At 55.9% G+C, this 13997-nt stretch overlaps 2 protein-coding genes across 2 annotated transcripts in view; both read left to right on the forward strand.

Moving 5' to 3' along the window:
* Nucleotides 1-3777, forward strand: part of Fibcd1 (fibrinogen C domain containing 1) — a 30715-nt gene extending 26938 nt beyond the window's left edge. Inside the window, exons 6-7 of the mRNA XM_051166773.1 lie at nucleotides 2408-2587; nucleotides 2996-3777. Coding sequence (XP_051022730.1) covers nucleotides 2408-2587; nucleotides 2996-3255 — 440 coding nt within the window. The 3' untranslated portion in view covers nucleotides 3256-3777. The remainder of the gene's footprint in view (nucleotides 1-2407; nucleotides 2588-2995) is intronic.
* A 6279-nt stretch (nucleotides 3778-10056) lies between these two features.
* On the forward strand, nucleotides 10057-10460 carry Qrfp (pyroglutamylated RFamide peptide). Its single transcript, XM_051166898.1, has one exon. The coding sequence runs from the start codon at nucleotides 10057-10059 to the stop codon at nucleotides 10453-10455; it is 399 nt and encodes a 132-aa protein (XP_051022855.1). The 3' UTR covers nucleotides 10456-10460.
* The last annotated feature ends 3537 nt before the right edge of the window (nucleotides 10461-13997 follow it).

Below are 13997 nucleotides of genomic sequence, written 5' to 3' on the forward strand. Positions count from 1 at the left end.
GCTGGTAGAGATCCTAGGTCAATGAGAGCTGGAGAGTCCTGAAGTAAAAATGGAGGGAGGCTCTGGTCCACCCCATGCCAGGGAGCTTGTCCAGCAGCCCCAGTGCAAGGCACCAGGAAGGCACACCCAGAGCCCAGTGCTCTTCGCCCCAACTGTGGCATGTATATGACCGTGTAGTGATAGAAAGGGTCTCTTGGCATCCCGCCGGGGCTGTGTCCACCGTACGCTGTACCTTGGAAATGCAATCTGTCCTGGCTAAGGCTAGGGGTGTGGGCCCTTCTGCCTGGGTTCGAATCCCAGCTCTGCTGCTTGCCAGCTGTGTAATCTGGCCAGGTAACTTGACCTCTCTAAGTCTTCTTCTTCCACCCGTACAATGGAGCATCGTTGTGCCCGGCTCGCTCTACCTTTCAAAGCAGCCAGCTCTGGGCAGCGCGCAGTGGGCTGTCCTGAGGCTCTGTAATTAACCGTGTTCCGATGTCGCCTGATTGATCGCTGTGCAGGAAGCACTTAGAATGGTGCCTGGCTTCTAGGTAGGCGCTGTTGTCATTGTCAGTCACCTGATGCCCATGTATCTGTCCATCATCCCTGCACAGGTGTGCGGGCCACGCCCACAGGAGAAGAGCAGCTTGCTTTGGTGGCACAGACCAGGTGGGGAGGCGGGATGAGGTGAGGCTGTCGGCTCTAGCAGCGCCCAAAGCCCACACCCTCCAGGTCTCTGGGCTGAACCGAGTCAGCAGCTCTGAGTGAGGTGAATTGGGGGGACAGGGATCTTGCCTGGAGAAAAGACCATGGCTGAGCAGGGGAGGCTCCACAAAGCTCCTGTGCACGCAGTAACCCAAATACTAGCCCACGGGGAGAGACGGATGGTATACTATAGGCGTGCGAACCTGTGAGGCGTTTAATTAAATGCCCTCTTAATCAAGGGTTGATCTCAATGGCGGGGAAGTGCCCTGCTTGTGTGAGACCCTGGGATGGCCCAAGGGCCAGAGAGCAAGAACATGGGAGGGAGGGAGAGAGAGAGAGAGAGGAAGGGGGTGGGGTGGCAGGGTGTGCAGAACCAGGCCCGGGGATAGCAGGACATGCAAGCACTGCCTTGGAACGGAGAAATAATTATTGAGCACATGTCCTGCCTGGTCCCGCTGTGCCCACTGGGGTCGCAGCAAACACTGACTGTAGAGTTGTGTTTAGGGAACTAAACTGGCAGGGAAATTCACAAAGAACCAGCAAGAACCAGAATGTTAGGTCGGGTGTGGTGGCACACTCCTTTAATCCCAGCACTCGGGAGGCAGCGGCAGGCAGATCACTGTGAGTTCAAGGCCAGCCTGGTCTACAAAGTGAGTCTAGGACAGCCAGGGGTACACAGAGAAACCCTGTCTCGAAAAAACAAAACAAACAAACAAACAAAAAAGAAGAAAGAGATGCCCAGGTCAGCATGGGAGACCAGCCACCTTCCTAAGGCAACAGAGTGATAAAGGGCAGACAGAGAGAACAGCACACGGAAAGGCTAGATTCAGATAAGTGTGCCGCCATCCCCTCTGAACTGCAAATCCTGGCCATCTCTACCATCTGTCACCTCAAAATGCCTACATTTGGGGAACTGCGGAGATGGCTCAGTCCGTAAAGAGAACCTCATTTTGGATTTCCATACCCGTATAAAAAACTAGATGTGGCTGGAGAGATGGCTTAGCGGTTAAGAGCACTGACTGCTCTTCCAGAGGGATGTGGGTTCAAATCCCAGCACCCGCGTGGCAGGCCACACGTGTCTGTCACTCCGTCAACTGACACCCTCACACAGATACACACGCAGATCAAACACCAATGCACATTTAAAAAAAAAAAAAAAAGATAGCCGGGCATGGTGGTGCCCACCTGTAATCCCAGCACTTGGGAGACAGAGGCAGGCGGATCTCTGAGTTCGAGGCCAGCCTTGTTTACAAAGCGAGTCTAGGCTGGGTACAATGGCACATGCTTGTAACCCTAGCACTGAGGAGGTAGAGATGGGGAGGGTATATGGTTCTCTGTGGCTCACTGTCCATGCAGCCTAGCTGAATCAGTGAGCCCCAGGTTCAATGAGAGACCCTGTCACAAAGAAAAAAGTAGAAAAGGGGTAAAGGAAGACACCTGACATTGACATGTGTGTGACATTCCAACACACACACACACATGCTACATTTGGAAAACACTGCCCAACATAATAAAGTGAGCACACAAACCCAGATGTGACAACTACAACTAAGTCACTAACTTCCTGCCAAAATCCTGCCTGCAGGGAGAAGGAGGTGGCCCAGAGCACAGAGTGCACACTTTGCAATTGTCCTCAGCTCCCCTTTGTGTGTGTGTGTGTGTGTGTGTGTACACACCTCTGGGTCCCTTGACTTCTTCATCTTTCTCCCCTCTGCCTCCTCAGGGCTCAAGCGGATCCACGCCCTGACGACACAAGCAGCTTATGAGCTTCACGTGGACCTGGAAGATTTTGACAACGGCACCGCCTACGCCCACTACGGGAGCTTCGGTGTGGGCTTGTTCTCTGTGGACCCTGAGGAGGATGGCTACCCACTCACGGTGGCCGACTACTCTGGCACCGCAGGTGAGGCTCCCGGTGCAGCAGGGAGTGCTGGCCTGCTAGGTCAAGCCCCTCTGATCTCCTGGGGTCAGGATCTAGGTCCTAAGTGTCCTTGGGTCCTCACCCCTGCTACCCTATGGAGCCTGGATGGCTTACCCATTTCACAGAGTGAAAAGGCCAGGCGAGCACTGGGGTTGGCTTCTGCGGGGCCGTTAAGCTGTAGATGAGACCTCCTCAGAGAGTCAGAAAGCTGGGAGAAGGGTAGGGACAGCCTGGACACAAGAACAGCCAGATGGCTGCATGCGGCAAGGGGCTGGCAGGTGGGCTGCCTGGAATCAGGTTTGATGGGTGGCGTGGTTGGTGGACAGTGTTCTGGGGTCCGTGAGTCCTTCTGCCCAGGTGTCCACCCCTGTGTGCACATGCTGTGTGCAGGTGACTCCCTCCTGAAGCACAGTGGCATGAGGTTCACCACCAAGGACCGAGACAGCGACCACTCAGAGAACAACTGTGCCGCCTTCTACCGAGGAGCCTGGTGGTACCGCAACTGCCACACGTCCAACCTCAACGGCCAGTACCTGCGTGGCCCTCATGCCTCCTACGCTGATGGCGTCGAGTGGTCCTCCTGGACTGGTTGGCAGTATTCGCTCAAGTTCTCAGAGATGAAGATCCGGCCGGTCCGAGAGGACCGCTAGACTGGCCCACACTGTCTAGCACCACTGTCCTCTGGTTATGTCTAAGTCCCCACACATCTCACCCAGTGCCCACTCCATGCCCGCTGCTGCAAGAACACCTCTGCCCACCTGTGCATGGCTGACCCGCTCTTCATTAGGGCTGGCCCTGAAACTCAGCTCCCTGGGCCAGTGACACCCCTTCCCAACCAGGTCCCTGTTTATCCGCTGACACGATCCTCTTGTTTCTACGGGTGGGGCTGGCACCTGGCAACCCCAAATCCCACGTGCCCAGACCTCAGCCCCCACGCTTTGCCTGCTGCTTCCTGGCAGGACAGCATTCCCCCACTTTTCCTGGCTTTGCAAGAACATCAAGAGTGGGGGGGCAGACAGCACACCGGGCCCCTCCAGGAGATGGGAGTGGAAGGCTCAGACCTTCCTGCATCTGACACCTACCTGCCTGCCCTAGCACCATTCCCTCAGGGCCTGGAGACGCCACTTCTTATCAGAGGACCTCCAGTAGCTGGGGCGGCTGTCGCCTGTGGCCAACTCGGCTGGGGCACAGCTGTCTACAAAGCCCCAAGGCAGAGACCAGTCCCCCAGGCCACTCTTTCCTGGGGTGGTTTCTCATGGCTGCTTTCAAAGTTCATCGCTTTCACACTCAAAGGAGGTCCACCCCGCCTCCTGCATGGCAGCCACGGCTCCTGCCCCACATCACCTGCCCGTGAGGCAGGGGTAGGACTGGCGTAAGGCAATGAGAACCTCTTGGGGTGGGGCTGTGCCAGGCTTTTGTGCTCTGCCAACCTCCACGGACTGACTCTAGGATCCTTCAGATGCCACAGAGTAGAGTCAAACCAGCCCTGGGACTTGCCATGGCCCAAGGCTGCCATCTCTGCAGAAACGCTGCCCCCTGCCGGTGATCATGGGCACTGCCATCCGGGCCTAACGGGGCAGGAGATTAAGGCACTGAGCAGGTTGGACATCTGGACATTTCCTTATCTGGCCTTCTCAACACCTACACCCACTGTCCCCCCCCCCCCATTTCAGGTGATCCCCCCAGGAAGGTAGGCTGCAGCTTCAGCCCTCAGCTTCCTGCTTGGTAGCTGAGATGATTCTGGGTCCTATGGGAACCTGATAGGGGCTTTGAAAGGGCTGGAAGTTGGGATGGTGATGGTGACCCTCCTCTGGCAGGAGGAGGGGACACCTAGAGGCAGATAGGCCAGGACCTGTGCTTCTTCCTTCTGCCAGACTCTTACCAAAGCCTGAACCCCACTGACAGACTGTACGACCTGCTCAGCCATTCACGTTGGGCCTCGGGTCCTCAACAAGGGTCCATAACGCATCTGTGCGGGTCAGAGCTGTCCCGAGTGCTGGACAAGACCGGTTGTTGCTAACTAGGTCCCAAGCTGGTGTCAAGAGATGTGATTGCAGCCCAGAGCAGCCACGGTTCTGATGGGACAAGGGCCAGCCACATAGGGAAGTCCCTTCTCATTCCTTCTCTGGCCTCGGCACCTGGCACTTCGTCTCATCGCAGAGGTTGTTGGGAGCCTACTTGAGTCCTGGCAGATACTCCCCACCCCCGAGGCTGGTACAGAATGGCTTCTGCTGCCAGCTGCCTCTGTAAGCGCTGCTCAGAAGTGCCGAGAGCTTTCTGATGTGTTATCAAACAAACCCCTGCGAGTGAAGTAACGGAGTCACAGATGTGAGAGTGCGACAGGAGGCACGGGCCACTGGCCAGGGCTGCGCTGCAGGACACAGGAGCTGCCGGTGGGTAGATGAGGCGTGGCATGCATCTGGTCACACTGGAGGCCAGGGCCCCTCAGAGCCCAGCCACTGCCCCAGGGACACACCAAGCCCTCCCCCAGGCCAGGCTGGGACTCTAGGGGGTATGGCTTTGCCAAACTCTGGCTGAGTGGGCACAGAGTAGGCAGAGAACGGGATGGCAGCCCTACCTTTACCTTCCTAGTATGCACTCTCTAAAGGCAGAGGGGAACATAGCACCTGCACACTGGGGGCCATAGCCTCCAGCCCTGGCTTGAGTTCACTGGTCTGATGTCTGGGTAGACGGCTGTCACCTGGGATCAGAGTGACCGCAGGAATGCTGGGAAAGCTGAGGGCACTGATGTATCAGACCTACTTTAGATTGACAGTGGAATGCCTGACCTGAGTCCCACCACGATGTCACTTGGCCAAGGCACACTGCTTTTCTTCTTGAGCGAGGTCTCCATACCCCACACTAGGGTCCTGGCACTGTGGCAATCTCTACTTTGTAAAGCACCAAAACTTTTGTGTGGATTCCACCAATCCTCTCAAAATTGGCTACACCTGAGTCGTGCCAATGGCCACCTAGCCAGTGGGCAGTAAGCACACAGCACCTTGGTTCCCCTGCAAGCCTGGGCTGGTGGGAGATCAGAATGGTGAGCCTTTCCTGTGGCATTAGTGGCTCATGTGAGCAGGGCACTAGTGTTGGTGGGCAGGAGTGGCATCATCAGTGTCTGTCTTGTTCCTGCCACCTCATCCTTGTCACCTCAAGCCTCCAGGTGGAGTACGGGTGTCTGTGGCCAGGGTCACTGCAGGTCCTATCCCCCAAGCAGCACTCCTGGGAGAGAGCAGGGCTTTGGCTAACCAGAAAGTTTGCGAGTCAACAGCGTGAGCTTCCAGCTTCAACCAACATGACTTGGCCCTAAGGCAGGAGATGTGGACAAGGGACAAGATCCATGGCTGCCCCAATCCTTGTCCTGTGAGCTGAGGAGCACTGTGTTGGCAGAAGACTCCTGAAACCCAGAACTATGATGAAACAGCACGGGGCAAGAGTCTGGGGGCCTCTGAGAGCCTTTGGTTTCTTCATTTGCCTTTGGTGAAGGTTGCCCCATGCTTTGAAGGCCCAATAACAGTAGGGGTCCATAAATCCAAAGGCCTGGAGGCAGGCTGCCCTGGAATTGGGGGTGGAGGAGGGGGTCCAACCTGAGGCTGGCTGTGATGACAAGCAGGTGTAGTGGGGCCCTGGGGCTGGGGAGGAGCAGTGTAGCACCCAACAGGCAAGTAGCATGGGACAGTTGCTACTTGGGGCAACGTACACTCGCTGTCTTGTGTATCCCTGTCTATTTCAATAAAGTCTCGTGGTCACTCAGTGCCAGCATTCACCTACAGTCTTGCCCCACCCTCCATGTCACAGCAGAGCTAGGCAGGCACCCAGTATTGTAGATCCTCTCTGCCCTGCTCCCAGGTGGCTTTGTGCTTCCAAGGAGTTAGTTACTGGCTGGGCAGAGACAGCCAAGCCTGGGTGGCCTTCCATGTGGGTCACACCCAGCAGGCCTGCTGTCCTGGTCTCATGGGTTCACCCAGGCTGGCTCTCTATCTGTGCATGCCACTAGTGTCTCTGTGATGATAAACTGCCCCGGCGGGGGATGTGTCCTGGGTTCTGAGGAACTAATTAACTGTCATTTATTCCTTAAGCCAACTGATGATTCAGTTTGAGGCCCAGGTTATTTCATGAAAGGCAGTGTTGATTGAGTGCCCATGTTTTAGGAAGCACACGGGTGGAGGAGGCATCAGCATGGGCCGTCTGTTGGAGAGGCATCCTCACTCCGGTACTCTGGGGGAGTCCTGAGTCTGTGTCCACAGGACGCCGGCGGCTCCCATGCCGCTAAAGCCACCACCATGGTGCTTCCCTCAAGCCGAGCCACTCTGGCTGTGGCTCCAAGAGCCATCTGAATAGGTCTTATTGGGCCAGTCTCACAGAGCTTTCTAGAGCTTACAAGGGGCTTAGGGACCAGTCACCAACAGGCCACAGTACTGAGGGAAGAGATCTCCCCCAGGGCCCTGTGGGAAGATGAGAGGCCCGAGTGGTGGTGAACACTTGTGGGAAGGGCACCCTGCCGGCCTTGCCATCCTCAGGGTGTAGTGGGTCCCCATGAGCTTCATGACATGAAGCCTGTTGTGACATCAATTTCAGAGGTTCAGAGCTGCCTGAGATCATAGCCATATGGACTTCTGGGATGGGTCCTGTTCTGCCTGTGAGGGTACAGCTCAGACTGGCTGTCATGAATATTTCCTTTCACACCCAGTCCCTGCCATAAGAAACAAGGATGCATCCAGAAGTCGGACTGCAGAGAGCCCTGTGCCCTCAGGATTGCAACCCAGGGAGCCTTAGAACCTTCTGGAAAGCTGACCCCCCGCCCTTTCTGCTTCCTCTTGCAACACTGCTTCCTGCTTTGCTCACCTTCTGACCTTGATGAGGCCCGTGCCACTGTGTGGCATCATAGGCACCCTCAGCTCCAGCCTCCACACTGCCTTGGACACCAGCTGCTGGCAAGCTGCCCCTGCCCCTGCCCCCGCCCCCATCATGGCGGATGGTGACCGAAGAAACTAGAACTTGATGATCAGGGAGTCGGAGGCAGGCAGGAAGCCAGCGAGTGTGCCCTGAAGGGGCTCTGGGAGGCTGGCCAGCTCTCAGAGCCAGGACTTTGACTCAAGTAAACACTCAATATCTAGCTCTGTGGCCTGAGGCACACAGGCATGGCAGGTGGGGACCCAGCCTGAGCTGAGGAACAGGTGGGCCCCCATGCGGACCTGTCTGCAAAGGGTCCCATCGTGCCATGCACGATGAGAATGGCATGTCATTGGTCACCAGAAGAATGGCACTGAATAGTGGCCCTGGAATGGGTAGTGGCCACACCTTGGCCAGAGCACCCGTGGGCACACCATCTTTGGGGCAGACTGATGGCGGTGCTGGAGCTGTGGCCTGAGGGGGGCCTGATTGGTCATGGGGGTCTAAGCTCTGAACCCCTCAGAAGCAGGAACTTCTGCCCAGTTTCTCTTCCCCTAAGGCTCCGTAAAGGAGGCTGTATCACACTCCACAACACCTCACAGAGGCAACTGGGTGTCCGGGACACTCCAGTCCCCACAGCAGTGAGGAGGGTGCCTCTGTACGCCCACCCTCTCTGGAGGAGATGGGAAAAAGGCAGCGCCTTCAGGGTCCTCAAGGGTGGGCCTCCCTCCATGTCTCCACCCAAGGTTTCTAGGTCTGAGCCCGCACTTCACAGGCGATGATGCTACCCTCTCCAAGGGCGGCACCCGCCACTCATCAGACCACATCCTGTTTGCCTGGTGTCTTTGTCCTGCGGCTCACAGCGCCCCCTCCTTCACCACCATCAGCCCCAAAGGTATCCTAGGGCCAGGAATGCACAGCAATCAGGCAGTGGGGGGTGGGGTGGGGCATGACACCAGGGATCTTCATAAAGCAGGGAACCCCCAGAGCCATGTGTACTGGCCCAGGACCTGAGCAGCTCTGCCTGGCCTTGGGACCCAGGGACCCAGCTTGCCCTCCTTAGAACAGCCCACAGCACAGTGAGTACAGCAGGGGACTGGAGGACAGGTTCTCCAGGTGAGCTAGGTACAGGCAGGCATAGCACCTGGAACACAGGGGTGGCGGGTGTGTGTGTGTGTGTGTGTGTGAGTGGGGACATATTGTGGGAGACCCCACAGCTTCATCCTATGCAAAAGTCCTGCCAATGCTAGCTAGCCCTAGCTGCCAGCCAGGAAGCATTAGTCTCCTAGGATAAAGACGATTCCTTGGGGAGGAGGTAAGAATAAGGCTTGTCTGCCCTGGGGCGGGGGTGGGGGGGCAGGGGGGGTGGGGGGGCGGGGAGGGTGCCCTCTCCACCGGGGCCTGAGGAAGCCCCTTTAGCAGCAGCAGACTGGAAGCTAAGCCAGCCCCTGGGGACCGGGGGGTGGGCGGGGGTGGGGGGGCTTAGTAAGCTGGATTTGGGTGGGAAGCAGAGCTGCTTTTGTTGTTTTGTTGTTGTTTGAAGCCTTTCTGGCTGAGCTCGCTTCTTTGAAATGTTTTCAAGGGAGCCGTTTTCTGGAGAGAATTCCTCCCTTCCCCTTCCATTCCAGCTTCAGGGGGTTCCTCAGAGGATGAGCCAGCCTGGCCCTGCTCACCCGTGGTCACTGCGGAACAGACTTCCTCTGGGAGGGAAGGGGACAGTTCCCAACAAGGGCTGTGTGTGTGTGTGTGTGTGTGTGTGTGTGTGTGTGTGTGTGTGTGGCGGGGGGTGGGTGGGGGGGGACCTAGAGACAGTGGGAGAGTCATGGAGGGGGACAGAGTAATGAGGGTGCCTTGAACTCTTGTCTCCTTGTCCTTGTAACCATACCGACATTAGAGCCCAGAGGCCCCACTCTCTTGCTATGTGGTAGGACACAGTTAGCTGCAGACAGCCTTACTGTGAGGACCAGCCCACTCATGTGAGTAGTCTCTAGCCCAGAGCCTGCCCTGTCCAGTGAGCTCAGTGGGTGCCCGCTGTCCCCAGTCCTCCCACTGGCTCCTTCCCAGGTAGGTGTCTGAGCTAACCAAGGCCCACCAGCTCCATTTTCCCCTCCCAGGAGCAACTTGTTCTTGAATTGGGAAGACAGTGGGGTTTCCCAGCAGACCAGCTAGACCTATTCATTATCAAGTCAAAAACACGGCTGCGTCTCACTCTGCCCACGGCCCAAGAGTCAATAATTATAATAGAAAATTGAACCCAAATGCACACAGCCCTGAGGGCCACCCGGGTACCTCTCCAAGCCAGCTGGCAGCTGTAGTGGTATTCTAGCACTGAGCCACCAAGGCAGCAAGCAGCTCCCTGGCTGCAGGTGAGAGACCCAGCGTAATCGGTGCAGCCAGCTCACGTGGCGGCTAAGAAAGCCTGCTGTCCTGGCTGCTAGGGAGGCAGGCTAAGCTAAGCCAGCACCTATTCCTCCAGAGGCTGCCCAGGCCTTGGGAAGGCCAGGGCCAGGGCCAAATGCTGGCCACTAACCCCCTCCTCTCCCTCCTCTGTTCAGATGAGGAGCCTCCGCTCTTTGCTGTACTTCCTCCTGCTGCCACTGAGTGCCTGCTTTCCCCTGCTGGACAGAACAGGACCCACAGATGTCGGTGACATCGGAACCAGGATGAGCTGGGCCCACCTGGCTGAGGGACACAGACCCCACTCAGTGCAAGATCCTTCCCAGTGGCCGAGAGTACCGCAGCCACAGGGCCTGCTTGTGGTGGCCAAGGAGCTGCGGGCCTCACGCAGGGAGCACACCGGCTTCCGCCTAGGGAGGCAAGATGGCGGCAGCGAGGCTACTGGGTTCCTGCCTACTGACTCTGAGAAGGCCAGCGGCCCCCTGGGGACTCTGGCAGAGGAGCTTAGCAGCTACAGTAGGAGGAAAGGGGGCTTCAGCTTCCGCTTTGGCCGGTGAGAGCCTGTGTGGACTCTGCCCTGTCTGTCTGTCCACTGTCGCCCCCACCCCAACGGCAAGAATCCAGACTCGGAGAGAGAGCAACAGTCTACCATAATGAACTAGTGATAGATGTGTTCAACTTTTCGTTTCCAACTTTGCTAAAGTGAAAACCGTGAGTGGTGTTTTAAAAAAATGAACATTCAACCAACCCCTCCTCCTCCCCCCCAAAAAAAGACAATGTGTTCGTGTCCTTGTCCCAGCCGGTGACTCAGGCAGCTGTCTATCTCGGCCTCTGTCTTTGTCCATTGGTCTGATGGGAGCATCCCTCAGCCCCAGGGGCAGGGCGCTGAGGCTGGGATGGGGCTGTGAACACAAGGGCCTCCTGGCTCTGCTGTTCGTTTGTCAGTAGGTGGACTGAGAGATTACAGCGGGGAAATCAAAGTTCTGACAGTCCCCACAGGGACGCTGGTAGCTGACATCTGAGGTGGCACTGTGAAAGAGCACACTCTACTGTGTATGGAATGTGGGTCTGAAAGTTATAAATGAAGGGGGGAAAAAATCAACCCACCCAAACACAAACAAACCCAAAACAGTAAGTGCGAGCTCCATCCCATTAGCACAAGATGCCTCTGGCAAGAAAGCCCTGGGGTGGGCGGCAGCAGGTGACAGTGGCACCAAGCTGCCCTTCAGGTGGCCTGAGCATCCCCTCTGGCAACTGGCCATGTCCAAGGTAGTGTTTGCCAAGCCAAGGGCCTCACGGGAACCAAACTGTGATTTTCTTTTCTTTCTTTTTTCTTTTTCTTTTTCTTTTTTTGCTAAGCAAGGTTGAGTTTCAAATACCCAAACTAGGAGTGTACTGTGTGTATCTTTTGAAATAAAAGTTGTAACAACCGCAGCATCATAATGGAATGCTGGCCTTCTCTTTCCAGGTCCTCTGGGCCCCAGAAACTTCTTTTCTTGAGCTCCTGGAGCCTTCACTTTGGGGAGATGGAAATCAGGCTGTCTGTACCCCGCACACCTCTCCTAGCAGCCCCTTAATTGGCAGCTGGGCGAAGGCACAGGGAGATACGGCACAGGCTGTCTCCTTCTCCACTTGACTGTTCCTTATGTTTCTCAGGATGAGTGTGAGGGAAACCGCCCCCCCCAACATCTCCACCTGGGGGAAGTAAGGGGAGGTGTGAGTGTGCAGGGGGGACAGGCTCAGTCTGGGCTGCATGCGGGCCCGGGGCCAGGCAGAGCATCCCTTTCAAAGGCTGCTGAGTCTTCCACATCCCATCCCCGGGTCAGCCACACCCGTCAGAAGCAGCTCACTCCAAGGGTGGCTGTGACTGCCGAGATGAGAACTTATATTGATGTTTCTATGGCAACATCTCCCCTCCTCCTCACGAGTGGCGGCTTGCCCCTGTTCACAATTGAATAATTTTCCATTGAGCTGTCACAATTAATTGGTGGATTTTTATTAGCCTTTTAGAACCACACTGGGCCAGGCCCAGCTTGGCACCTCACAGTATTCCGGTGTTTTCCATTCTATTAGTGACTTGCGTCCTCAGTAGCAGCTTTCAATCCTTAGGAGCCAGGAAGCCACTTCATTAAGGTTGACAGATCGGAGCCACAAAAGAACCATGTTGACTGGGGAGCAGGGATGGGAGGTGAGGTGAGGAGGGGGAGCAGAGACAAACACCTGATGCTGTGGTATGCTGCCTTTCCCCAGAGCCCACACTAGGCTCCCTGGGCCTTGCACGTGGCTCCTGGGATGCAATCACAGGGACAAGGCAAGGGCACTAGGATCTGTAAGGCTCATCACGGGACTGAGGGTGTGTCATCAAAAGAATGCTACTGTTCCCTGCTCGCCCCTGTGATGTGACAGGCACGGACACACTCCCTGGGTCAGTGTCTGGGAAGACAGTCCTAAGAACGCCTATCATCTATGGGCACAGGGAGATGACTACGGTTCCACCCAGCTCCCGCACCAGCCAGAGATGCCCGGCTTGGCTCAACTCCTCCCAAGGTTCATTCATGTACATATGAAATAGGCTAAGACAGACAGACCGAAAGCCAGGGCAGAAGGGCACCCTGGAGCCAGGGCCCTGGACCTTCTCCTTACTCACCAGGTTGTACACCACCCGAGGCACACCCTCATTCACTCTGTGGGTGGGTGCCGGCTCATTCCGAATTGTCTTCTTCTGTGGTGTTGAGGTTCCAACTCAGGCCCTCGTACATGCTAGGCAAGCACTCTACCACTGAGCTGCACCCCAAACCTGGCAGGTTCATAATTTAGCAAGATTAGACTAACCAGGATGGAAAAGACTAAGATGGGCGGGGGGTGGGGTGGGGGAGACTTCAAAAGAACGCATCTGCTGCCATTACCTTTAATCGTTAAAAGAAAACCAACAAAGCTATTTTTTTCCAGTTTGCTTGTACATTAGAACTCAATAGCCCTGAAAATCAGAACACTCAGACTGCTAAAGCATTGATCTGCTAAACCAGCTCGCCTATACGCGCTAAGCTTCCTCTTTAACCCCCTGCCCCCAAGTTTCCCACGCTCTGGCAGGGTCTAGGCCCTCCTCTGTCCTCTTGGGAACCAGAAAAACCTCCAGACTGGGGAGGGGGGGGGGGTGAGGAGGCTCTAAGAAACAACCACCCGGAGGCAGAGGGGGCCTCAGGCTGCTAACCCGCTGGCCGGGAGTCTCCAGCTCTCCACCCCAGAGCTGTCTGCAGCTACTCAGTGCATTTATTCAAGACACAAACAAAAGCCAGGCGTAGTGGTGCAGGCCTGTAATCCCCATCCTCGGGAGGCTGCGGCTGGAGGATCAGAAGTTCAAGGCCAGCTTTGGTTCCACAGTGAGATGGAGGCCAGCCTGGACTAATGAGTCCCTGTCTCAAAGAACAAAAAAATGAAAGAAAAAGGCCAATCTTCCCTATGGTGTATACAACTACAGGTTATTAGCTGCTAAGATGGATAGAAAAGGTCTGTCCACTTTTCCTGTGTTTAAAATACTAATTAAATGCTTAAGGAGGAAGGAAAAAAAAAAAAAAAAAAGGTCCAGGACAGCTAGCTGCTCATCCCCACTTGCCAGTGGCAAAGACACCACAGGAGGCCCACAGCTTCCAACCTTGATGAATTCCAGGTCACCCTGTGCTCAGGGTCTATAGGCACAAGTCCCAAAGTCCCTTGGGACCTGAATCGCAGACGTGTGTTTCTGATTGTAGGTGTCAGGGTCTCAGCCACGAGGCTAGGTGACCATCAGGGATGAAGGCAGATGGGGTGGGGGTGTACGTTTAGTCTGGACCCCACTTCCTGTTACCTGTGCAAGACCAGACTAAGAAATTACTCCCAGGGCGATAGAAACCATAGCTCAGTTAGGAAGAGGAGCCGAGTTCAGATCCGCAGCACTGAGTGGAGTGCATGCCTATAATCCCAGCATGGGCTGGGGGTGGGTGGAGTAGATGGTAATAGTGGAACAGGTAGATGCCTGGAGCTCACTAGCTAGATAGCCTAGCCAACTGGTGAGTTGGTGAGTCCCCAGTCCACTGGGAACCTGTCTTTTTTTCTTTGTGTG

This window comes from Acomys russatus, chromosome 24 (assembly GCF_903995435.1).
Source record: "Acomys russatus chromosome 24, mAcoRus1.1, whole genome shotgun sequence".
Taxonomy (NCBI): Eukaryota; Metazoa; Chordata; class Mammalia; order Rodentia; family Muridae; genus Acomys; species Acomys russatus.